The 24,071-nt window shown below is 55.9% G+C and overlaps 4 protein-coding genes across 7 annotated transcripts in view; 3 read left to right on the top strand and 1 right to left on the bottom strand.

Moving 5' to 3' along the window:
* Positions 1 to 391: 391 nt before the first annotated feature.
* PAFAH1B3 (platelet activating factor acetylhydrolase 1b catalytic subunit 3) lies at positions 392 to 3,010 on the bottom strand. Its single transcript, XM_019713742.2, has 6 exons — positions 2,719 to 3,010; positions 2,533 to 2,626; positions 2,250 to 2,339; positions 1,491 to 1,607; positions 1,292 to 1,414; positions 392 to 717 (listed from the first exon to the last, which is right to left on the bottom strand). The coding sequence occupies exons 2-6, from the start codon at positions 2,608 to 2,610 to the stop codon at positions 430 to 432; spliced, it is 696 nt and encodes a 231-aa protein (XP_019569301.1). The 5' UTR covers positions 2,611 to 2,626; positions 2,719 to 3,010; the 3' UTR covers positions 392 to 429.
* On the top strand, positions 2,957 to 6,819 carry PRR19 (proline rich 19). Of its 2 annotated transcripts, none has more exons than XM_019713740.3 (3): positions 2,957 to 3,095; positions 5,576 to 6,200; positions 6,288 to 6,819. In XM_019713740.3, exons 2-3 carry the CDS (start codon positions 5,582 to 5,584, stop codon positions 6,752 to 6,754), a joined length of 1,086 nt encoding a protein of 361 aa, XP_019569299.1. In that variant the 5' UTR covers positions 2,957 to 3,095; positions 5,576 to 5,581; the 3' UTR covers positions 6,755 to 6,819. The 2 variants fall into 2 exon arrangements, with proteins under 2 accessions (XP_019569299.1, XP_019569297.1); XM_019713738.3 differs by lacking the exon at positions 2,957 to 3,095 and adding an exon at positions 3,166 to 3,784.
* A 1,663-nt stretch (positions 6,820 to 8,482) lies between these two features.
* TMEM145 (transmembrane protein 145) lies at positions 8,483 to 17,105 on the top strand. 3 transcript variants are annotated; one of them, XM_074314242.2, is made up of 15 exons: positions 8,498 to 8,813; positions 9,555 to 9,629; positions 9,744 to 9,821; positions 9,906 to 9,992; positions 10,084 to 10,185; positions 10,285 to 10,369; positions 10,463 to 10,534; positions 10,643 to 10,711; positions 11,211 to 11,291; positions 11,372 to 11,450; positions 11,583 to 11,676; positions 12,412 to 12,584; positions 13,420 to 13,540; positions 15,591 to 15,797; positions 16,285 to 17,105. In XM_074314242.2, the coding sequence occupies exons 1-15, from the start codon at positions 8,694 to 8,696 to the stop codon at positions 16,531 to 16,533; spliced, it is 1,692 nt and encodes a 563-aa protein (XP_074170343.1). In that variant the 5' UTR covers positions 8,498 to 8,693; the 3' UTR covers positions 16,534 to 17,105. The 3 variants fall into 3 exon arrangements, with proteins under 3 accessions (XP_074170344.2, XP_074170343.1, XP_088656269.1); XM_074314243.2 differs by lacking the exon at positions 12,412 to 12,584 and having other exon boundaries at positions 8,483 to 8,813; XM_088800143.1 differs by having other exon boundaries at positions 8,515 to 8,813; positions 15,591 to 16,427.
* A 367-nt stretch (positions 17,106 to 17,472) lies between these two features.
* The window catches only part of MEGF8 (multiple EGF like domains 8), a 38,213-nt gene continuing 31,614 nt past the window's right edge, over positions 17,473 to 24,071 (top strand). Inside the window, exons 1-3 of the mRNA XM_019713724.3 lie at positions 17,473 to 18,427; positions 23,042 to 23,205; positions 23,454 to 23,660. Of these exons, the coding sequence (XP_019569283.3) occupies positions 18,241 to 18,427; positions 23,042 to 23,205; positions 23,454 to 23,660 (558 nt within the window). The 5' untranslated portion in view covers positions 17,473 to 18,240. The remainder of the gene's footprint in view (positions 18,428 to 23,041; positions 23,206 to 23,453; positions 23,661 to 24,071) is intronic.

Below are 24,071 nucleotides of genomic sequence, written 5' to 3'. Positions count from 1 at the left end.
AGAAAGATTCCACAGGAAGTGGTATCTAAACTAGGATCAGAGCACCAGAAGTTCCAGCCAGGAAACCTGTGTGCGAAGAAGGGGGGCCTTCTTTGGGAGCTGGGCTTAGACTGTTGGGCCACTGTTCCCAGAATAATTGCGTGACCCTAACCCTATAGGGTAGTGATGGCAAACTGCTTTCACGTACTGTTACTGATTGGTAGTGATTGCCTGGGGCACTACTGTGATGGTAGAAATCCACGTGACTCCAAGAACCAGAGTGCCTTAATGGTTTGGTGACGCCTGCCCTCGGCAGAAACAACACATTGTAGAACTGCAGGGTCATAGATCAGGGCTGAAGTTGACGTACCCAGATGGGCTTGGCCACGAAGCAGGAAATGGGACGGGAGACTGAAGAATAAGAATTTAATGTTGCAGGAAGGCAGATGTTTAGGGGGTGGGCTCTGGCAGGGGGACACCCTGACCCTGGTCTTGGGCCAGTAGGCGCAAAAGCAGGGAGTGCAGGGCCCGGCAGACAGGTGTGTAGCCCAGGCGGCTCAGGTGCAGGTAATCATACATGTCATGGTGGCTTATGGTGCCATCTGAGTGCACAAAGCCAGGGTCGGCATCTAGGAAGTGGGCACGTGGATGGCCAGCCAATGCCTCCCGTACCAGCTCGTTCACCCGTCGGTTTTTCTCACGAAGTGGGTTAGGATGCTGGCCCCTCGGAAGTAGGCCCTGAGGAGGGGCACCAAGAGTTGTGAGAAGACATCCTACCAACATGGGGGTCTGATCAGCATCTCTGTCAAACTTTTCCAACCCCCACCGTGAAGTCCCCAGCTGCAGAATACAGAAGGGATGGGAAACTAGAGGACTGGAAGGGTAGTTGTAGTGCCTGATGTCCTGTCTGAGCCAATTCAGTAACAACCTGATGCTAGTGTCTTTCTAAGTACTGCTCATAAAAATGTTGACATAATGGCAAGGGGTCAACCCCTCTTTCAGAGAGGAAATAACGTCCGAGGTAGAAGTGATGGAGCCTAGATTCACCCCAGGAATGACTGACAACTTTCGGTTATTCGAGTTTTTGACACCCCAGAATCTCCAGTGCTCCCCTGCGCAAAAGGTGCTGCTTGGTCCCTGAACATCTTGTTATCCACAGCTGCTCTGATGGGTGTAGCAAGCTTCAATGTGAAATTTTGCCTGAAAGCCACTGCTCTGTGCCAAGCTGCCCAGAACTGTGCCTCCTGTGATTACACCGGAGGGGGTCTCAGACCACTGCCATTCTTCTTTCCCCGCCCTCCCTCCTCCTTACCAGCACCACGACTCGGGCCTGGGGCTGCCGCTCGTTCACCAGTTGCACGATGGCCTGGATGCCACCAGCCACCTGCTCTGCTGTGTGCCCATGGTTGTTGGTACCCACCCACACCACCACAATCTGTGGAAAGAGGTGTGAAGCAATAGTGAGGGGGCAGGCTAGGGGGGCTTTAGTTGTCCACCCAAGCCCTGCTCACCTTGGGCCGGATGTGTTCCAGCTCCCCGTTCTCCAGCCGCCATAGCACATGCTGTGTGCCATCACCGCCAATGCCAAAGTTAAGTGCATGCAGAGGAGAGAAAAGCTCCCGCCAGATCTGTAGGCAAGAAGTGGTGTGGGCACAGGCGCACTATCAAGCATGGACCAGCACCCGGGGTCCAAATGTTAACCAAATGTCATTATGGAAGAGCCTCGTTTCATGGAAACAGTCTGGTTAAATTTCACCTTGAGCAAACCCCAATATGGTCAAACCTCACTTTATGCAAATCTATTATAGTCTCCCATTCACAGAACCCCATAGAAGACAGACTCACTTTATAGAAACCCATTCTGCTTGAGCTATGCATTGAATCAAAAGCTGAACGTCATTTTGAGGAAATCCATTACGGTTTAACCTTGCTTAGTGGAAAGATATTATAATCAAGCCCCCTTTGTGAAGAGCTATTACAGTTGGCCTTCACTTCGTGGAAAGGACAATAGCTTTGGAAATCCAAATCCATTAAGCAAACAATAAAGAGCCTCCTCACCTTAGCTCACTATACACAACTCCAGCCTGACATAGCCAGGGTACACATTTCCTTCTGAGTAGAATGTTGTACCTTACACGGAGATTCTGGGTTCTGGGCGCTATCTGAGGATATTTCAGGTACCTCAAATCCCGCCTGGCCTGAGGTTTCATCCAAGTGTGTCAGTGAGAACCCAGGCCTGGGTGGGGCAGGAGAAGGAAGACGGGCCTCACCTCGCAGTGATGCATTAGCTGGACCAAAGAGTCCCCGATGAAGACGACTTCGGGTTCCTTATCTTTGTTGTCTGCCACGAACCGGTGGTGCTGCGGGGACGAACAAGGGGGAGTCAGTGGCACGCGCGCGCTGCTGGGCCCGCCCCGCCCTGCTTCCTTAGGCAGCACCACCCCAACTGCCCTCAGTTTTCCAATCAGGTAGTGACAGCCGCACAAACCAGCTGAATTCCTGAGCCCCCCACCCCCACCCCGATTCCTGAGTGTCACGGGTGGGTTCGCTCACCAGGGACATCCAGCGCCCGTCGCCCTGCACGTCCTGCACTGGCGTGGGTTTGCTGGCCGGGTTGCCCTCTCCGCTCATCTTGGCGCCGCAGCTCCTGCAGGAAGAGCGAGCGAGGTCGGCCCTGGAGTGTTCTCGAAATAGGTGGCTCCGCCACGCCCACCCTTACCCCTTCAGGCAACAATGGACCTTCCGGACGCCCGCAGTCCCGCGGTGGACGACGGCCGGTCCCGGGCGCCGCCTCCTCTCCAGGGGCGGAAGTCTTCACTTAGGAGGGGAGGTGGATCAGAAACGGTTGCTTCCCCCGCGGCGGCCGCGCAGTGAGCTCGTCCGGTGCTTCCCGCTTGGGCGCGTCCCACTCTCTGGCCTGGGCCGGGGCATCTAGCCTACACCGGCACCTGGGGATGGGGGGAGGCGAGACCATCCACCACCCATGGGGAGAGGAGGAAGAAACCACCCCACTGGAGTCACCGGGTGGAGTGAACTACCTGAAAGGCCGAGAGTGGGCGGGGAAAACCTAGTGCCCTGCCTCGTGGGAAGAAACCATTTGCTGAAGGGCTAGAAATGTGAGGAAGGAACTCGTGTGTGTGTGTGTGTGTGTGTGTGTGTGTGTGTGTGTGTGTGTGTGTGTGTGTGTGTCCCATTCACGTGGTGGGGGGAGGGGAGTGAGTGGACAAGTCCATTCTTGGATCCCTTGAAGGGGTGGCTCGTATGCACCTGGCTAGGAGGGGACGCTCTCAGTTTTTACTGATGTGTAAGAGAGTAAAGGAAGATGGCAAAATGTGAAAATTAGAGGCTCTGTTGTAAGGAGACACTCTAAGGCGGCTCCAGGACTTTAGTGAGCTTATCTGCTCAAGGGCCTCCCCTGCTCAAAAACAGCAGTTTTGTGGCATCAAATCTAAACTACACGTTTTTGCATTACGGACATCACTGGCCCTGCAAGGAGGGCAGAAGAAGGTGCAAAAAAAGAAAGGAAATTAGAGACGATGCAAGGCCCAGGTCCAGCCTGGCGAACCTCCCGCAGCAGCTCATCTTGCAGATCTGCGGCCTGTTCTCCCCTTCCTAAACCTACTGCGGACCAACAACTTCAGCTGGGTGTCTGGGCTCTGAAACCCACATCCACAGCCAAGGCCACCTAAGGTTGAAGAGTTGAGGAAGACCATACGTCTTCCCAATCTCCCTGTTCTAGGGGACCACACCCCTAGACCTGGCTGTATTCCCAGATGGGACCTTCCTATCTATTCATTCCTTCTAGGTAGGTTGATACTGAGATAGATTAGTCTTATTTATGTTTTGCCTCAAACCACTTTCCTGGAACAGGGCCTAACTCATAGTACCAAGTACTGTGCCTGCTCACAAGTACTTGTTAAATCAATATTAAATTAATGGGTTAGATCCTAGCCTTGTCCCAGTGTGTTGGGGGAGACAGATTCAGACACAGAGCTGAGAGAAGGATCAAGGTTGTGGTTAAGGGAGGAACTGGGGACCTCTAGGGAGGAGGCAGAGAAGGACTCTGACGGTGTGGGGTGTCCTAGGAGTAGTATCTGAATTAGGTTTTGAAAGATCATGAAGGTTGGGCAAGCAATATTACACAAGTAATATAGTTTGTTGGGCATGGGGAATACTCTGGCATAGCCTGCTTTTAAAGTCTACTGGGACAAGTGCAGAAAGATAAGTTGGAGAGGTAGAGAGGCAATTCCTGAAGCAAGGCTTAGTGAAAAACAAAGCTTCGAGATATTCATTCACCAAGCGCTGTTTTAAGTTAGGTGTTAGCTCATTTCATACTTTGAGCAACCGAATGAAGGAGATACTATTACAAAACCCATTTTACAGATTAGAAAAGTAAGGCTTGGAGCAGTTACACAATTCTCCAAGGTCACACTGCTCAAATGTGGCAATCTGGGCGTTTGAACTTAGGTAGTATAGCTCCAGAGCCTAGCTCTGAATGACGATGCTATACTGATTCTCTAGGTACGGAGTATATCTTTGAGCACTGGGGACTGCCTGTGCACCGGGTGTACCATGGTCCTTCACGCCAGGCCTTCTCTCGTGTTCCAGACAGAAAGTCCACCCATAGATCTCTAAACCAATCAGCATTCAGGAAGGGGGCAGGTCTAGTTGACCTCACAGCCAATTGGTGGCTGGGAGGTGCCTAAGGACAAATGAGAAGTTTCCGAAAGGGAGGCTGGGAGGGATGGGGCTATAACGGGCCCTCAAGGCCTGTGGCACGTGCCCCTGAGCCTCGAGCCTCTAAGACGCAGCGAAGCGAAAGGGCGTGGGAGGGGCACGCGCATGCGCAGGAAACCTGGCCTGAGAAAGCCCGGAAGAGTGCCGGGCTCAGTAAGCTAGGGTCGCCACCGAAGAGAAGCCATTGAGCCCCCACAGCCACGTGGGGTGGGCAGGGCGCTGGGTTCTTTGGGCAGGAGAAGGTGAAGTGCCCCTCCCCCACCTTCCCCCCACCAACCGTAACCCCCCCTTTATCTACCTCAACTGCCCCACTTTTGCTTCTCCTCCAGCCTCACTCCTCCAACACCCCGTGACCAGGTCCCAGTCTGTGATAGCTCCTCTGTCACCCTTTCTGTGTCCTTCAGGCTTTCTCTGTCCAGCTTCTCTTTTGCTGTCACTCTCTCCTGTCTTTTTTTTTTTCCTTGACAATATCTCTCCACTTTCTGCGTTCTCCAGCACCTCCTCAGTCCCAGGATTTCTCTTGTGTCCAAAATCCCTTTTTGGTTCACCAGATCCCTCGAGTCTCATGATCCCTTTCTTGTCCCATCCGTTGGCTATTTTCCTCACGTTCCTATTCCTTATTACTCTTTCTGTATTCCCTAACAAATCTTCCCCCTCACTGTGGCTCCCTTGACTGCACCCAACCCCCATGACTCCTTCCCTGACCAAGCCTTTTCCCATCTCTCTTCGCACACTTCTTTCTCTCATCGTATTTCTCTAAATAGTGCTCCCACTTCACCCCAAACCATCTCTTCTCACTACTCACTTTTAGGTCCCTGACTCATCTGCATGCACGCTGATGACTATCTTTATCTTCCAGGACACCATGGACACCCGGGCACCAGCCACCCAACCTTTCCAGAGGGCTGAGAAACCTGGTCGGGTCCGCCGTCGGAAGACCAGGCGAGAGCGTAACGAGGCCTTGGTGGGCAGCCGCCGGCCACTGGCCCGTCAGGATCCTCCTGTGGCCAGTCGGAATCCACCTTTAGCCCTCCGGGATCCCGTGGCCCCTACTGCCCCCAAGCTGGTGGTCATAACCCAGGGCCGGCTGAGCAGGGAGCACCGGGGCCTCTTCAACCACGAGGTGAAATCTCTGGATGTGGCACGGCTGCTGAGCAGTGGGTCCCTGGATCCAGTCACCCCCACACTGACTACCAAGCCTTCCCCAAGCCCAGACAGGGCCAGAGAACCAGCCTCACAGTCAAGAGGCAAGGAGAACCAGGTGCCTGGAGGCTCGGGCCCAGGCCCACCTAGTCCTCCCAAGCTCCCTGGCTTGGGGCAGCTGCTGGCGGAGCTGCAGTGTCATCTGATTCTGCCACAGGCCTTCCCCAGGAGGAACCTAGTGCAAGAGGCCAGGGACGCCGTCGTGGGTACCTTACAGGCCTGCCATGGCTGTGTGCCTGACCTTATGGTGGTGCTCCGGGGCTGCCAGCCACCCTTGTCAGGTGAGCCCACTTCCTGTTCCTTGTGTTCCCCTTCCCCTTGTCTGTTCTAGCTCAGCTGCCCCTCCATGCTTCTTTTCTTTGTGCCAGGGACCAAGCCTGGGGGCCCTGAGAGACGAGGAATGACACCCTCCTCCTGGGTCAACAGCCCTGAGCAGGCCCCAGGGGAGAGGAGGCGACAAGGGACAAAGGCATTCACCTTTACCATGCCTCACACCTCCAGCACTCCCGCTACACACAGGGTGAGCGTGGCACCACCGAAAAGTCCCTGGCTACCTCCATTGCCCTCAATGTCTTCACCATCCGGGGTGGCCTGGGGCCCCCCAACTGCCTTTGACCTGCTGAAAAGCATCTGGCTGGTAGCCACACCGCCCCCTCCCCGACCCTGGGAGGTTCGCACACAACAACCCCTGCCTCACCTGCCATCACCCTTGTTGCCCCGAACCTCTGCTCTGGACTGGAGTCCCAACCCCCCTGTCCTGCAGCCCAGCCTCTCTTGGTTGGTGACTCAGAGCAGCCCAGAGGCCTGGTCCTTTCCACCCATGAGATTGTACTGAGAAGGCTAATGCTGGGATGGGGGCAGGAATCCTGCACTTCCAATCACCTCAATAAAGTATCTTCTTCCTGGCCCGCTTGATTTTTAGTGAATGGCTGACTCAGGAGAGCAGCTTACCTTAGCTCTGAGTTCTGGGTCCAAAATAGAGGGGAAGGTGCTGTCACTTATCACCTTCCTAGGGCCTGAGGGGCCAGCAGGCTGGAGAAACCTGGGACTTCAGTCAGTCCAAAATGTTCACCCACGGAAGGCAACAATGTGCTAGACTCTTGGCTCTGGCGATGCTGGGGTCCCAGAGTGAGTGAGATAGGCTCTGTCCCCAGGAGATTCCCAGTCCAGTGGTGGGTACAGACAGTCCCAGCCCCAGTGGTTGCAACTGGGAGAGAGAGAGAGGTGCAGGGGCTTGGGGAGTCCAAGAAGAGTACAGGCTCTGCCCCAGGGATGAGGAAGGTCTTAATAAAAGAGCTGACACAAACCTTTGTATTTCTCAAGATTGGTGGAAACTTGCTAGTAGAGGAGGAAAAGAATATTTCAGGCAAGGGGAACAGTATATGCAAGGCCTGGAAGAGGGTGAATAGGGGATGTGGGACCATTTTCATTCAGCCCATATCTGTAGACCATGCCGAGATCTAGAGGGTCACATTGGGGCCCTGCCCTTGAGGGGCTCCTGGTCTGCTGAGCACAAGAACAGTGTGTGAGCACGGTTAGGGCAGGAACAGCAGATGGCCTGAATCTGGCTCACAGGCTTTTTTATTTGACCCATGATATATTTTACATTTTTGAAATCAATTGCCTATTGTTATAAATCAAACAGTTTGCTTTAAAAAAAAAAAAAAAGAATTGCATTTCTGGCTTCTAAAAACAAAAATAGAGAGAAAAAAGGAAAATGAGTTGGCACCCCACCTGTTATCCCCTCAGCAACAACTGGCTCAAGCCAAGTAGCAGAGGCCCCCTTTCATTGGGACCCACACTCTCCCTTGAAAGTGTATCACTCTTTTAGGTTTCCTGCTTGGCCCCCTGGCTTAGAGAATTTAAAAATGGTATTTTGAAGAGCAGTAAATTTTTTGCAGTGGAGGGGGAGGGATGAAGCTAGAAATATGTTGGAATCCGATCAGGAAAATCAAACCCAGGGCCTTGGAAGCTACACTGTAAAGCTTTTCCAGGTTTCCCCATTGCCACTGGGAAACTAGGTGGGTACCACCTTAGTTTGGAAGGGACTGGACTGGGAGATAACAGGGCTGTGACTTGGCTGAGGTCTTATGGCGAGAAAGAGGCAACGCTGTGATTTGAACCCGGGCAACTTATTTGAGTCTGATTTATGAGCTTCTTAACAACACCTCTGTCTCAGCAAACCAGTCGCACAACCTCGTAAGCAGTGACAGGACAGGGTCAGGCAGGGGGTGCAGTGGTTGAGGCGGAGGGCTCTCTGCCACCTCAGTGTTGTGTGACCCAGAATAAGTGGTTTTCCCTCTCTGTCTCTCTCTTGGCACGTAACAGTGCAAGGGGTCTGGAACGCTGGCACCTCAGGTGGACCCAGCAGGGGATAGATGGCTTGGGGGAGTGGATGAGCAGTTTGTGGACTAAATTGCGGGGAGGTCAGGACAGAGTTGGGGTCTGGCAGTTGTGGGCGCTTTAGAGACGGCAGTCTGGAGGAGGCACAGCTTGGGGGAAGGTGAGTTTAGTTTAGGACACAGGGAGCCGGAGACTCCCAGAGGGGAGACTGCAGCTGTGCCTGGGTGGACAGGATGGGAAAGGGGCGTCCTCTCCCACGGGGATTAAAAAGAGGCCCGACTGGGCCACCTCGGAGGAGGGGGCGGGGAGCGCGGCGCCCAGCGGCCCCTTTAATCGGGGGCGCGCGCCTGCCGGTCCGCGCGCTCTCGCTGCCGTCGCCGGGCCGGAGCGGGAGCCGGAGCGGAGCCGGGGCCGGGGCCGGAGCGGGCGGAATGGAGCCCCCGCGCGCACCCGCTCTGCGCCGCCTGCTGCCGCCGCTGCTGCTCCTGCTGCTGCCACTGCCCCCCCGCGCCCGGGCCAAGTACGTGCGGGGCAACCTCAGCTCCAAGGAGGTGAGCTCGCCGAGCCCTCCCCTCCCACCCGTCGGGCCCCCGGGGGAAGGGAGGGAGGGAGGGAGGGGCGGGGGAGAGGGCCGCCAGGCCCCAAGCCGCCCCTCCTGCTCAGACCTGGAGAGCCGCTGGGGTGGGGGTCGGGGTTGATGGGGGACTGGGTCAGGGTTGAGGCCGAGGGGAGTCGTGTGCGAGAGGAGACTCGGCGGTTGTAGGAGGGACATTGAGGTCAGAGCTGGGTGGGGAGCAGGGCCGGGTTGGTAGAGTCGGAGTTTGAGGTGGGGGTGAAGGGACGCCGACGTGGTGCTGAAGGGACAGCACTTTTCACTCCGCAGTGAGTCCAAGCTCCTGCTCAGGACCAGGAGAGGGCCTGGAATATTTCACAGCCCAGGGTGGTCACTAGGACCATCGTGGGGTGGTGTGTGGATAACAGGGGATACCAGTCAGAGGGTGTCTGGGACAGAAAGTGGCGGGGATGGGGATCTGGGCCTCCAGGTCTTTCTCAGAGAGCCTGGGATATGGGAAAAGTGTTTGAGGGAAGGGGAGGAAACTTGGGGGGCATCTGAGGCAGGAATCCTGGACCCAAGGTGAAGGGATCAAAGAAGAATTTTAGAGGTGACTTGTTTCCCTTATGCTTCTTGGGAAACTAGGTACTGAGGGTAGGGAAGAAAAGTTGGGGGTCTGTGGAGTCAAGGAGAGTTCTCAAAGGACTCGGAAGAGGGTCTGACTGGGCCCCTTTTTCAGGACTGGATGTTCCTGACGAGATTTTGCTTCCTCTCGGATTACGGCCGATTAGACTTCCGTTTCCGATACCCTGAGGTGAGCCTTTTGCAACCACTCCCACACTGAAGCTGGACACTCCCTTGGCCTCCTGGGGCAAGGGCTCCCCCAGCTCCCCACCTCCTCCAAACCCTGAAATCTCTGGGTCTGCAGGCCAAGTGCTGTCAGAACATCCTTCTCTATTTTGACGACCCATCCCAGTGGCCAGCCGTGTACAAGGCTGGGGACAAGGTGAGGGCTGTGAGCAGGGCGTACAAGAAGGGGAGAAGGAAGGTCACAGCTGGTCAGGGAGTGACCATGGCCCTGCCTCCTCAGGACTGCCTGGCCAAGGAGTCAGTGATCAGGCCCGAGAACAACCAGGTCATCAACCTCACCACCCAGTATGCTTGGTCAGGCTGTCAGGTAAGGGCCGAGCCTGGGGGACGGGGCAGGTGCTGAAGGTCAAGGGCCCGGGGGTGGCAGACACTGCCTTCAGCTTCTCACTCCTCCCCAGGTGGTGTCGGAGGAGGGAACACGCTACCTGAGCTGCTCCAGTGGCCGCAGCTTCCGCTCAGTGCGTGAAAGGTGGTGGTACATTGCACTCAGCAAGTGTGGGGTAAGGGGCTGAGCTGGCCACCTGGTCTTTCTCCTCCTTGCCTTTCTGCGGACCCCCTATCTGCCCAGAGCCCCCCTTAGGCTTCCACACTCCCCACAGGGAGATGGGCTGCAGCTGGAGTACGAGATGGTTCTCACCAATGGCAAGTCCTTCTGGACGAGGCATTTCTCGGCTGATGAGTTTGGTGAGCATATGGGGACCTAGAGCCCAGAGGTGGGTGCCTGCTGAGGGACACCCAGCCCAAATAAACTGTTTCCTCCTTCTTCCACATGTACAGGGATCCTGGAGACAGATGTGACTTTCCTCCTCATCTTCATCTTCATCTTCTTCCTCTCCTGTTACTTTGGATGTGAGTCCAGAACATGGTGTGGGGAGGCTAGGAGACATGGCAGGCGAGGGGGAGATGAGCTGCTCTCCCATTCTGTCTGTGAACAGCCTATCCCTACCCCTGTTCTAGATTTGCTGAAAGGTCGTCAGTTGCTCCACACAACTTATAAAATGTTTATGGCCGCAGCAGGAGTGGAGGGTGAGGTTTAGAGTATCTCAACTTTTGAGTTCTGTGAAAGTAGGGACTTGGGGCCCAGATACCCAGGCCTGAGGGAAGAAGGGCTGGGAACCTGGACTCCTGGGTCCCGGGAGAGGAGGGCTGAGAGCTTGGACTCCTGGGTCTGAGGGAGAAGGGACTGGGGGCCTGGGCTCCTGGGTCTGGGGAAGGAGGGGCTGAGGGCTTGGACTCCTGGGTCTGAGGGAGGAGGGGCTGGGGGCCTGGACTCCTGGGTCTGAGGGACGAAGGGCTGGGGGCCTGGGCTCCTGGGTCTGAGGGGGGAGGGGCTGGGGGCCAGGATTCCTGGGTCCTGGGAGAGGAGGGGCTGAGGGCTTGGACTCCTAGGTCAGTGGGAGTAAACGGTCTAGAATCCTGATGGGGACAGAGAAGGGTTCTGGTCACCTGGATCACAGTGCTAGGGATCAGGGATGCTCCAAAGATGGTTTCTGTCCTTTCCTCTCTCTGCCCATCCTCCCCTCAGTCCTAAGCCTCCTGTTTTTCTGCATCTACTGGGGCCAGTATGCCACTGATGGCATTGGCAACGAGAGTCTGAAGATCTTGGGTGAGAATGACGGGGGCCAGGGTGGGCACTCGGGATCCTCTCCGACTGTGTCTGAGCCGCCCTCTCCTCCCTTCTCCCAGCCAAGCTGCTCTTCTCCTCCAGCTTCCTCATCTTCCTGCTGATGCTCATCCTTCTGGGGAAGGGATTCACGGTGACACGGTGCCCAGGCTGGGTTGGGAGGGAGTGCTGGGGATGGGAGGTGGCTGGGCTAGGGAGAGGGTCTGGGGGGTAGTCGCCCCCTCCTCCCTGACGGCTCCACCCCTGCCATCTCCTCTCATGGCCTGCTGCCAGGGGCCGCATCAGCCACTCGGGCTCTGTGAAGTTATCTGTCTACATGACCCTGTACACCCTTACCCACGTGGTGCTGCTCATCTATGAGGCCAAGGTGAGTGTCACCTGCCACTGCCCAGGCCCTGCTTGTTCCCGCAAAGCTTTCGTGGCTTCCCTCCTCCAGCTGTCTGCTAGTCCTTCCTCACGTCCCACTCCTGGAGCGTGCATCCTCTCTTTCGATTTCCCGCCTTCCCATCTGTCTAAGTGCATTCCTCCCCTTTTCTCTGTCTCTGAGTAGCTTCTTCCTCCGCCCTCTGTCTCTCACTGTCTGTCACATTCATGCTCAATGTCGTGAACAAGATTTCAGGAGTCACACAGACATGGATTCCACTTAGACTCCCCCACTTCCCAGCTGGCTAACCTCGGGTGATGGCCCCCCTCTCTGGACCTGTTTGCTCCTCTAAAATTAGGAGGGTATACCCACACCAGGGACTCCTCTAAGGCTTTATAGCACCTTGACTTTGGCTTTAGCCAAAAAGCTTCTCTCTTAGCCTCAGTTCCCCTCTCTGTGAAGTGGGGTGATCCTAAGACCTACCTCATAAGAGTTGATACAAATGGAAAGTTTCCACATGGTGTTTACTCCCTGTTGGGCTCATGGTAGCAGAGGTATTCTCTTCCTATCTTTGTCATCTTCTCTACCTCTGTATGCTTCTGTCTCCATCCTTCGCTCTCCTGCTACTTCTGTCCTGACCAAGTACTCTGCCCCCTGGGTGCGAAGGGGTGGGGTTTTGGGTCCCTGTGTACAGGGCAGGAGTCCAAAGCTATGAAGAACCCTTTCCCTCGGGTCCAGTTCTTTGACCCGGGCCAGGTACTATATACGTATGAGTCGCCAGCGGGCTACGGGCTCATCGGGCTGCAGGTGGCAGCTTACGTGTGGTTCTGCTATGCCGTGCTCGTCTCCTTGCGCCACTTCCCAGAGAAGCAGCCCTTTTACGTGCCCTTCTTTGCTGCCTACACCCTCTGGTGAGATGTGCTGGGCCCCCAACCTGTCCCTGCCTCCTGTCCGGGGCTCCCCAAAAGTGGCTATCCCCAACTCAGACCCTTCTCAGTGAAGCAGATAGGCTTTCAGGTCAGGAAGCTGTCACTAGAATCGGCCACTACTCCCTCAGTGACCTGGAAAAAATTACTTTCCCAAAGTAAAAAACAAAACAAAAACAAAGTGTGCCTCTGGCCGCTAACCTATAGTTTGTCAAGAGTATATCCTTCAAAGGGTTATCTTGAGCATGCATAGGGCAATATATTAGGGCTTCGTGTCTGGCATATAGTAAATGTTCAATATAGCAGTAGGCAGATTCTAAGCCCGATTGCCTGGGTTCAGATCATATTTCTAAAGCTTGTAAACTGTGTGACCTCACACAAGTCAATTAACTTCTCAGCCTCAGTTTCTTCATCTGTTTAATGGACATGGAAATTGTACCTGCCTCACAGTCACTGTGAGCATTAAATGAGTTTATATACATGAAATGTGTAGAAACGGGTCTGACATGTAGTAAGTCTTCAGTTGTTATTATCATATGTTAATCCATTCATCAAGCATCTATTGATTTCCTATCAGGTACCAAGATGTGGGGTGGGGCAGAACTGAGTTCAATTCAACCTAGTCCTTGCTCCCCAGAATTTCCCAGGCCAGTGGGATTCCTGCCTCCTTTTAACCTCTGGCTTCTGAAGGTCACACTGGCTTCCCTCACATTTGGGACCCACCTGGGGCCTGTGTGCATGCATGGCAAGGGAGTTGGGACCACAGGGTTGGGTGGAGGGCAGGGGCATTGTCTCTACAAACCCAATTCATCCCCTTCAGGTTCTTTGCGGTTCCTGTCATGGCCCTGATCGCCAACTTTGGGATCCCCAAGTGGGCCCGGGAGAAGATTGTCAATGGCATCCAGCTGGGGATCCATTTGTATGCCCATGGCGTGTTCCTGGTGAGGATGGGCATCTGGTGGGGTGGGAAACCTATGGAGGAAGGATGCATGAGGCTTCCCACCATTGATCTGCCTGAACCTTCTCTTCTGAGCTCTTGATCCATTTCCTTCACTTCCTCCCTTCAGTCATTAAACAGACACTTATTGAGAGCCTGTTGGTTTCCTGCAGGCTACTCTGTGTCCCCCGGACTCCCTCCACCCTCTTCTATTCCTCTCTCCCACCTTCTGTCCTGGACTCTTTGCTCCTCTCCACATTCCCATTTTTGACCCTGTGTCCCCAGTCTCTCCTATTTCCCTTCTGTATCCCCACTGCCTTCCACAAGCCCCTTAGTCTCTATTCCACCCTTCCCCCACACATTCTCCTATCTCTGCTGCTCCATCACAGGCTATTGTTCAGGAAGAAGCAGCTGGGGTGGGCCAGGCTGGGGCTCAGAGGCATAGAGCTGAATGGCATCAGGAGGGTACCAGCAGCAAACCTCTTCTTTGCCCTGGTTTACATCCCATCTGGTCTTCCGGGTGACAGATCTTATATTTATTCATCCGTCCATCCGTCCATGCATCCATCCATCCATCCATCCATCCATCCACCCACCATTCAGTGGGCACCTATCTCAAACTAGCCTCTGTTTCATGTTAGGAACACCCATATGTGTTTATTCCTGCCCTCTTTTTAAATTGTCAGAGCAGCTCCATGACAGAATGGATAATAGTTATTGGACCCACTATGTAGAGGAGAAGCTAAGAGAGGGGAAGTGACCTGCCAGGACTCCACGGACTTTGGTGGCAGGGCAGGGACTTTGAACCCAGTCCTTCTCCAGCAGACCACAAGATCTGGCATGAAAGGGAACCAGACAGGAAATAGGGATCACTGAGGGCCCCCTCTCCTGTTGCCAGGGGTCCACCATGTGCTCTGAGTAGGGAAGGTACTCATCCATGCAGGGGGTTCCCTCATCTGCTACTCCAGAGCCTGACTTAGATACAGACTGTCTTCCAGGGCCGGTCCATCTTGAGGCTTTGCAGAAGTCAGAAAGGGACAGAGGAGAAATGCTGAGAACCCACCATGTGCCAGGCTCTGCACCAGGGGTTTTCATGTCCACCTTCTCCTCATCTTTCCAAGCAGGCACTGTCATCCCTTTTTCCCAGTTAGGCTCAGAGAGTGTAATCAACAGGCCCCGGATCCCATACTCAGTGAGCTGTGGGGCTGAGAGGTGGGGTGCAGGCTCAGAACACCAAACGCTGTGCATACCCTTTCTGCTGTATTTCACCTTCAGCCAGTTTCCTTCCTAAAAAACGCTCACGTTAGCTCAGCACAGCTGCACTGCTGACATTCCACTGCTCATTGATTTCAGCTCCTTATTCATTTATTTAGCGCAGCCTCAGAGGGGCTGTGCTGGGCTTCCTGGGTGCAGTGCTAGCATCATACCCAGTCCCTGTCTTTCTAACTGACTAATTGGGGAGACATCTCTACATTCAATCAATATTTATTGAGAGCTTATATGTGCCAGGTACTGTTCTAGAAGATATTGGGGATTCAGCAGGGAACAGAGCAGTCAAGTTCCTGCCCTCATGGAGCTAACATTCTGGAGTCTATCAGTTGCTGTGCAATTTAACTTTATGTGTTTATGAGACTATTCTATGGTTTTGCTGTCCAACATGATAGCTACTCTCCACATGTGGCCATTGAACACTTAAATGTGGCTAGTGTGACTGAGAAACAAAAATTTTAGTTTAATTTTGGTTAACTTAAATTTAAATAGCCATATATGGCTAGTGACTATCATACTAGACAGCGCAGGACGCGGTAGCTTAACTAGTCAATGATAATTCAGTGATCAGGGCTCTGATGGAGGAAAGCACGGACAGCGGAGCAAGAGTTGTGATGGAAGGAAAAGGTCGAAGAACCCAGGGGAGGAGCCTAATCCCGTTTGAAGGGTTGCAGGGAAGCGTGGGGGATGTCAAGTGAAGGGGAATCTGTAGGATCCCATGTTTATGGAGATAGCCTGAGGCCTGGACAGCGCTTCTCCAAGCTGTACTTGGTCCCTCATCCCAGATCATGACACGCCCGTCGGCGGCCAACAAGAACTTCCCGTATCACGTGCGCACGTCGCAGATCGCCTCGGCCGGGGCCCCGGGGCCCGGAGGGAGCGAATCGGCGGACAAGGCCTTCCCGCAGCATGTCTATGGGAACGTGACGTTCATCAGCGACTCGGTGCCCAACTTCACGGAGCTCTTCTCCATCCCCCCGCCCGCCTCCTCCGTAAGCCCCGCGCCCCCGGCGCCCGAGGAGCTGCTGGCGCCGCCCCTGGAGTACCTGACCCCGCTCCCGGCCCCGCCGCCGCCCCCCGCGCCCAGGCGCCTGAGCCCACCCCCTGCCTTTCGCACGCCCCGCGCCCCCATGCCGCGCCGCGACCGTCCCCCGGCGCCCGCGCCCACCCTGCCTGACTGGGTCCTGGCGCTGTTGCGTACACCTCCGCAGACGCCACGCGCCGTGCCCCCGCCGCCCGCCTTCCGGGGCTCTCCCCCGCCTCCCCCGCCGCCGGCGGAGTTTGCCCCGCGCGTCCCGACGCCGCCCCTTGAATACCTGGCCCCGCTGCCCAGGCGCCCCACCACCCGCTCCTTCCCTGACTGACACAGGCGCCCACACCTCGGGAGGGGGGGTCCTCCGGGGGAGGGGGACGGGCCTTCGGGGCCGCATCTGCCCCCCATGGGTCCCGGACGGCCTCTGACCCTGACCCCCCTCCCAGGCCGGGAAGCAGGTGGAGGAGACGGCGGTGGCGGCGGCGGTGGCCCCGAGGGGCCGCGTGGTGACCATGGCCGAGTCGGGCGCGGCCTCCCCGCCCCCTCCCACTCGGTTCCCCAAGGCGGCCGACCCAAGCTGGGATGGCCCGACGCCACCCTACCAGCCGCTTGTGCCCCAGACGGCGGCGCCCCACACCGGCTTCACCGAATACTTCAGCATGCACACGGCCGGGGGCACTGCACCCCCGGTCTGAGCACCCCTGCCCGCCCCTGCCCCAAGGGCCGCGCGCCGGGCCCCCGCCGGGCTCCGGACGCCCGCTCTATCCCGGCCCCAGGCCTGGGCCATCCCAAGCCTTCCCGACCCTCCCCACCCCGCGCGCCCAGGTAGGGGTGCACAGTGTCCCGCTCTTCCCCTATCTACCCTGACTCTTGTGCCAAACGGTCCCGCGGGAGCCGCTCTCCCCGTCCCCTCCCTCAGCCCCTGCCCCGAGCAGCGCCGGATTCTGGGCTCCCGCTGTTCCGTGACCTCCGGCCCCCTGGCCCCCTCCGAGACCTCTGACCCCGCCGGACCCAGGAACACCAGTGACGATCGCCAGGACCCTGCCCGTGACGCTCCAGGATTCCGCGACCCCGAGCTACTGCCCCCGGGACGGATATTGTGAAGCTGGTCTCGACTCTGAAACCTTCCCTTGGATCTCTGTGACCTCGGACCCGTGCTCTGTCCACCCGCATCTCTATCCCGAGGACCCTCCCTCGGGTCCCCGGCAGAAAAACTTTTTTCCCTTCTTGCCAAAATAAAGAGGATTCATTGAGTTTTTATCTATAAGATGGCCTCTTTTGCATTTTGATGGTGCTCAGAGACGCGGCTGAACAAGAACCGTTCCAGGCTCAGGACCTCTGTGAAACGGAATTTTGGGAAAGGCCTGCAGTAAGCTGACCTTTATGTTGACCCAGAGTCGGGGAACACTGAAGAAAGAGTCATCTAGCCTTTACTGCAACGCTCCTTTATTTTTTACCTTCTCTTACCCACTCAGAGGTAGAGGCGCCCTCCAGTGGCATATGCTTCGCTCAGCCACCCGCACCCCGAGTTTGGGTTACGATTTTAGCATTGCGCATGTGCAACACTCTCGGCGCAGACCAAGGAGGTCACTGCTGCGCATGCGTCTGGGGACAACTAGGCGGGGATGTTCCCGGAAGTCTCCATTTGTGGAGGGATGGGGTTGGATTCTCCGTGGTCCTCCCAGGGCCGCTCTGACCTGCGGCTCCGCGACTTCTCGCCTCCTCTTCGTCCTCCCTCCCACAGCGGCCGCTCGGCCCCGTCCCCCCGCCCACCCAGCGGTCTTCCCAGGGCCGCTCTGGCCCGAGTGTCCCCTCGTCTCTTTGATCTGGCCTATCCGACTCCGGAGGGAGGCGCGGGTGGGTGAACGAGGGAGTGAGTGTATGGGGTCCGGGCCCGAGCCCCTGAGGACGGGCTCCGCCCCCTGTCGCGCCCCGCCCCCGGCTGGAGTCTCTCCTGGACCATTCCGGCCTGGCCCGGCCCGGCCGGCACCCTTTATGGAGTCCCCCGCCCGGCTATAGGGCTCTTCGCCCCCTGGAGACCCACCCGTCTCTAAGGTCCGTTTCGGCCTGCAAAGGTCCGCGTCTATAATTGCTGGACACCATTTATGGAGTCAGCCAGCCTATGGAGGCCTGTGCCTATAAGGGGCTCCCACGGTCCCTAGGGGTCGGCCCTGTCCATAGCGACCCCATTTACAGGGCCTATCATGGGTCTATAGAGCCCACCCCTCGACTTCTAGAGCCCGTCAACAGTGGCAGTTCCCTTAGCGGCGTTTGCGACTCCTGGACCTCCCCGGTCTACAAGGCCATGTCCCGTCCATAGAGGTCGCATTTGCAGGGCCTCACGCCAGTGGAGGGTCCGCCCGGGTCCGTGCCTTCTGTAAGGGTCAGTGCTGGAGGCGGCGATGGCCCTGGGCCGGGCTCTGGCCGTTGCGCTGGCTCTATCTTTGGCCGTGTTGGGGCCGCTGTCCCCTGGGGCCTGGGCGGGGGACTGTAAGGGGCAGCGGCAAGTGTTGCGGGAGGCGCCAGGCTTCGTGACGGATGGTGCTGGCAACTACAGCGTCAATGGCAATTGCGAGTGGCTCATCGAGGGTGAGTGGGGCCGCGTGGGTCACACACCCATTCACTAATAATTCATTTGTGCACTCATTCATCCACTCACCACATTCCCAGAGCCTGGTTCTGGTCCATGCCCTTTGCTCTAAGCAGCAGCCAACCTGGGCCCTGCCCTGCAAGGCCCTGAGATCTGGTGGGGGAGTTCCACCCAGACCCAGATGGACAGTTACACACCAGGAGCATCAGTGAGTGGTATTCTGAGTAATTGATAAGAACTGGGGCTCTGAATAGGAACTGGCTTTGAATTTGGGTTTCACTTCTTACACTAGCTTTGTGAATTTGGGGAGGTGGCTTCCTATCTCTGAGGTTTAGTTTCCCCTCCCCCCAAGTGGGGATAATAATACCTACCACACAGGGTTGTTGAAATGAAATGAGAACAGGTATTTAACGTGCTTGGCAGATAGTAAATGCTCAATACATGATATTAGGATTATTACTGTGGTTATTTTTAAAGTACTTCAATAACAGCTCCCGCCCGCCCCCCGCCATCTATGTGCCAGATATTATATTTGCCACTGGGACATAACAGAGACCAAGGCAGTTCTAGCAATCCCCAATGACTTGGGGCTTGGAATCCAGTGGGGGAGACAAACACATTAATAGACAGTGATAGCCCAGAGTGGTTGGGACTGTGATGGAACAACCCCACAGGCCTGGGGGAGCCCAGAGGAGGTGCCTGACCTGGGAGTGGGAGAAAGGTCTTCCTGGAGGAGGACATGTCTGAGTTGAGACCTGAAGGGCCAATAGGAATCAGCTAGGAGGATGAGGAGGGTTGCAGGGCAAGGGAACAGCCCTGCAAAGGCACCAGCCCTATCCTCATGGGTTCCCAGTCCAGTGGGGGAAACAAACCCACCCCCAGGGAGTGGGAAGCCCAGAGAAGATGTCTATTAGCCTGGGTGATAGCTGAGACCCGAGGCATGTGTAGGAGGGAGCAAAGGGGTATTGCAGGCAAGGAGAATAGCCCGTGCAAGGGACTGGATGCAGGAGGGTGTGCTGCTTTTGAGGAACTAGAAATGCAGTGTGCTAGAACACAGAATACAAGAAGATAAACCATGAGCCAGAGGCTGGAGATTGGTGGGAGGCCGAGGGTGTATTTTGAGCTACTATATTGTCATTTTGAGCTGTGTCCTGAGGGCAATAGGGAGGTAGAAGTCCAAAAGCAGTAGTTGGCCAGAGAAGTCCAGGAAGGCCTCTCTTGGCAGTGGATGTAGGAGCTGGCCTCCAAGGAGAGATGGGGGTCCCCCAGAGGAGGTCCTGGGCAAAGGCCAGAGGTGTGACAGGGCCTAGATCATGCAGGGCCTCCTTTTGTAGGCTGTGGCGCTTGGTCTTTATCCAGGGCAATGGAGAGCCATGCAAGGATTTTGAACAGGGAAAGGACATGGTCTATGTTTTATGTATTATTTATCTATGGCTATTGTGTGGGGTATGGATGAAGCATGTTTCTTGGGAATGTGTGTCTGTGCCCAGCTTGGGAACTATTCCTGTCTGGCGGTTGAGAACAGAATGGAAGTTTGTGTATGTGTTGGGGGTATAAATTATCCTCCAGCTTTGAAGAGCCCCAGTGTGCTCAGGGCTGAGACAGAAGGAGGTGTAGGGTTGGATAGATGGGCCTAGGGGAGTGAGAAGACTCTTCTGGGGGTCACAGAAGAGGAGGCACTGGAGCAGGGTTCTGAAGCATGCATAGGAGTTTACTGGGTGAGAAAAGGGAACAGCCTCTGTGAAGACAAAAGAGAAGCTGGTGTGTCTCAGGAGCCATGTCTAGGTTTGGCTGGACTGTTGGCTGGGAGGTGAGGAGGGCGCCACACACAGGGGAAGAAGGGCCTTGAATTTCATGTAGAGCAGTTTGGCTTTTTTCTTGGGATTGAAGGGGAGCCACAGAAGGATTTTGAGCAGGAGTGGGGCTTTGCTCTCAGGCTAGGTGGAGGGCAGACTGGGATCCTGGTGTGCTAATCTCGCAGGAGACGATGAGTTCTAACTGGGGCGGTAACTAAGGAGGTGGAGAGGGGCAGAGAGCACTGAGAGATGTTTGTGGCATTTCACTAATGAGACTTGGGGACCAACTAGCTGGATGTTGGGATAGGGAGGAGTCTGTGAGACTTTCAGACTCTCCTTGATGTCTCATCCTTCCCCATGCCTATTACCCATAAGAACCAATATGTTCTCTTATCTATTAAGAAATAAGTCACTGACCACGTTCACGCTTTATTGTATCCAGTCCTCATACAGCCTCATGAATCAGAGGCATCTGCTTTTGAAAAGCAGGGGTTTTGTGGCTGGATCTCTGTTCAGGATAGCATGGATGTTGGGCCCATGTTGGGTGGAAACAGGAGACCCTGAACTTAGGGAAGGCAGATGGTGAGCTGGCCTCCAGCAGGCACTTGACAAAAATGTACTTGTGTGAGCTTTGTAGTTTGGTTGAGTCTGGTAGGACTCTGGGAGGTCTGGTTGCCTAGTCTGACTGAATGGTTCTTCTGAATTCCCCAGACCATGGCTTGGGGTCAGCTATGTTCTCTAGGACTCTGGTCAGAGCTGAGGGAGAGCTGCCAACTTCAATATTCTGTCTTTTGTGCATTTCCTCATTCCTTCATCCAGCATTCCTCAGCCCTTGCCCAGCAGCAGGTCCTGTGCTGGGCAATGTCGGGGAGGGACCCCAAAATGAGTTAGGCCCAGGCCCTACCCTGTGGACCTCCTAGGCTGCAGGGATGACAGACCTGGACACAGCTGGTCCTGGCCCAGAGAAATGAAGATTATAATGGAAAGTGAGAGCCTCTAAGAGGGGCACCTAACTCAGGCAGGGGGCATCAGGGGAGGCTTCCTGGAGGAGAAGATAGGGAAATTTGCTGGTGGGAAGAGAGAATGTGCTACAGACAGAGGGAGAAGCTTGTGCAAAGGCCCAGCTTCTGATAGAACTGCAAGCAACAGGGTGATGTGAGACAAGGTGAGACTTCAAATGCCAGGTTAAGGAGCTGGATTTTCTCTTGGGGATGGTGGGAGCCATGGAAGGCTTTTGAGCAGGGGAGGACCAGGGCCAGATGTTGAGTTGGGAAGATCCTTCAAGGACCCATATCAGGGCAAGATGGGAAGCCAGGAGGCCAGGAAGAAGGCTGGATCAGTGGTCCTGGTGAGAGAAAATGAGGCCTGGGCTGGCATATTAGAGTCGCCATCTCGAATCTTCACACTAGTCTTAGTGGGTGGGGAGAATTATCCCCGTTTTGCATCAAGGAAACAGGCTTGGAGAGCCCAGGGCACTGGTCCAAGATCACACAGCTAGTGAGTTGTGGTCGAGTCTACAGATGAGTCTACTGAGGGGCATGGGGGAAGAGGCTGGCCTAGGGTCCTCCAGCAGGTCAGGAGCAGAGCTCGAATCCAGGTCTCCTAGTGTGAGATGTGGGATGAGAGAATCTTCTGGAATCAGGATCTGGCAGAGAGCAAGACTCGTCACAGTGCTAGGAGTAGTGGCCTTAGGAAGTGCTAGGCCCCATTAAGCACTTTAGATGCATTATTGCCTTTCATGTGGGCCCAGTCAGGTATCAGCTGGGGCTGCAGTCATCTGAACACTCACTTGGGCCAGATGTCCAAGACGGCTACCTCTCAGGGCTGGCAACTGATGCCGGCTGTCAGCTGGAAGTTCAGCTGGGGTTGTCAGCTGGGATGCCTACATGTCACCCCTCCATGTGGCTTTGGCTTTTCGTAGCATGACAGCTGTATTCTGAGAAGGAGCATTCTATGACGCCCAGGTAAAAGCTTCCAGGCTTCCTTTGATTTAGCCTCAGAAGTCCCAGAATGCCACTTCTGCTGCTTTGTATTGGTCAAGCTAGTATCTGAGGCTCTTCCCAGATACAAGAGCAGGGCATCGGCCTTCACCTTTTGATGGGAGGAGTGGCCAAGAAGTGTGAATTCATCACTTTACAGATGTGGAAACCAATCCAGAGAGGTTAGGTGACTTGCCCAAGGTCATACAGCTAGTAGCTAGTAAGTGGCAGAGCCAAGATTTGAGCCTAGGCAGTCCGGCTCCAGAGTCTGTGCCCTTAGCTACCACAATAAACAGATGAGAACCTGGGTTGGGCAGAGAGGAGTTGTGGTGCTCCAAGTTTCGGCCTTTGTCCAGGGGAAAGAAACGGGCCTCTTCCCTTGGAGCTCTGTTTGCCCTGGAACAGGGGACTCTCACAGAGGCCCTTTTCCATCTGGGATATGCCTCTCTGCTTGGGCCTCGGCCCTAACCCCCAGGCCTGGGCATGTCTGCAGCTCAAGAGTAAACGGAAACAGCTCTGTGTGACCATTGGGATGGGCTTCCTCTCTCGGCACGTCAGTTTTCCCGTGGGAACAGTGAGGGGTGTTCAGCCTGATCTCAGGAGCCAGTTCCAGGGCTGATACTGCAATTCTTTCTCTGAACTTCTGTCCTCTTGCTGTCACCGCTCTGACCTCCCTGGGCTATGAGATCAGGCGCCCATCCACGGCAGGGCCCAGGTCAAACTCATTTTTAGGCCCCCCAAATCACGTGGAGCAGGGCTTGCGTTATCGAGTGGGCTGCACGGAGGCGTGTGGAGAGGGTCCACGTCTGAGCCCGGGCCCCCTGTTCTCATTGCCCAGCGCCGAGCCCCCAGCACCGAATCCTTCTGGACTTCCTTTTCTTGGACACGGAGTGCACATATGACTACCTGTTCGTGTACGATGGCGACTCCCCCCGTGCGCCCCTGCTTGCCAGTCTGAGTGGCAGCACCCGGCCCCCGCCCATCGAGGCTTCTTCAGGCAAGGTTGGTGGGGCCGGGCTGTGGGCAGTGTTTGGACACTCTCCATGCAGTGCGGGGTGAGGGGGTGCATCTACACAGGGAGGGGCAGAGACACAGCAGGAGAGACTTGACATCAGACAGGACACAGGCACTGAGAAAGGTGGAGAGAGGCAAAGGAGGTGGGGACCCCTTTGGGGGCGTGGGGTGGGGATGGGGCAGGAGTGGCCGGCCCCCCAGTTCGGTGCCGCAGCCCTGCCCACCTGTGCCCACAGATGCTGCTGCACCTCTTCAGCGACGCCAACTACAACCTGCTGGGCTTCAATGCCTCCTTCCGCTTCTCCCTGTGCCCGGGGGGCTGCCACAGCCACGGGCAGTGTCGGCTCCCAGGGCTGTGTGCCTGTGAGCCAGGCTGGGGGGGCCCTGACTGCAGCCTACAGGAATGCTCAGCCTACTGTGGGAGCCATGGCACCTGCGCCTCGGTGAGCCTGTCTCCAGCTGTGTCCTCCTGGGGCTCTGATCTGTGACCACACCTGCTGCTCCCATCTCCTGGATCCGACTCTGCCCCTTCCTGAAGCTCCTTCCCCATCCCACCCTCTGCCATGACACTGACCCCGCCAGGGACCCTGATCTCGCCCACAGTACTACCTTCCCTTTCTAGATCCCACCTCACGTATTACTCCAACCCAACCCCACCTTCATCTGGGGCCCCTCCTTTACGTGAGCCCACTCTTGTCCTCATCTACAACCCACCTCTCACCTGGGAACCGGCCCTTTTTCCTCTTGCTAGGCCCCACTCCATCCTCCCACCCCGCCACTCTGTCTGGCCTTGGGCCCCCAGCCATGACTCGGACTTTCAATCACTGACCTTGGCCCTGAGCCATGCGTATCCA

The sequence above is a fragment of the Rhinolophus sinicus genome, chromosome 8, assembly GCF_057876585.1.
Source record: "Rhinolophus sinicus isolate RSI-liver-muscle chromosome 8, RSI-T2T, whole genome shotgun sequence".
Taxonomy (NCBI): domain Eukaryota; kingdom Metazoa; phylum Chordata; class Mammalia; order Chiroptera; family Rhinolophidae; genus Rhinolophus; species Rhinolophus sinicus.
This window is presented reverse-complemented; position numbering and strand designations above follow the sequence as displayed.

Excerpts from the sequence above, each read along its gene's own strand:
- PAFAH1B3 (XM_019713742.2), bottom strand. The coding sequence starts at position 2,610 with ATGAGCGGAGAGGGCAACCCGGCCAGCAAACCCACGCCAGTGCAGGAC. Across the intron at positions 1,415-1,490 it reads TGGAACACATCCGGCCCAAG|ATTGTGGTGGTGTGGGTGGG; the intron begins GTGAGCAGGGCT and ends CTCTTTCCACAG. Across the intron at positions 718-1,291 it reads AGGCCCGAGTCGTGGTGCTG|GGCCTACTTCCGAGGGGCCA; the intron begins GTAAGGAGGAGG and ends GCCCCTCCTCAG.
- PRR19 (XM_019713740.3), top strand. The coding sequence starts at position 5,582 with ATGGACACCCGGGCACCAGCCACCCAACCTTTCCAGAGGGCTGAGAAA. Across the intron at positions 6,201-6,287 it reads CTGCCAGCCACCCTTGTCAG|GGACCAAGCCTGGGGGCCCT; the intron begins GTGAGCCCACTT and ends TCTTTGTGCCAG.
- TMEM145 (XM_074314243.2), top strand. The coding sequence starts at position 8,496 with ATGGGAAAGGGGCGTCCTCTCCCACGGGGATTAAAAAGAGGCCCGACT. Across the intron at positions 10,186-10,284 it reads TTGCACTCAGCAAGTGTGGG|GGAGATGGGCTGCAGCTGGA; the intron begins GTAAGGGGCTGA and ends CACTCCCCACAG. Across the intron at positions 15,798-16,284 it reads TCCCCCCGCCCGCCTCCTCC|GCCGGGAAGCAGGTGGAGGA; the intron begins GTAAGCCCCGCG and ends CCCCCCTCCCAG.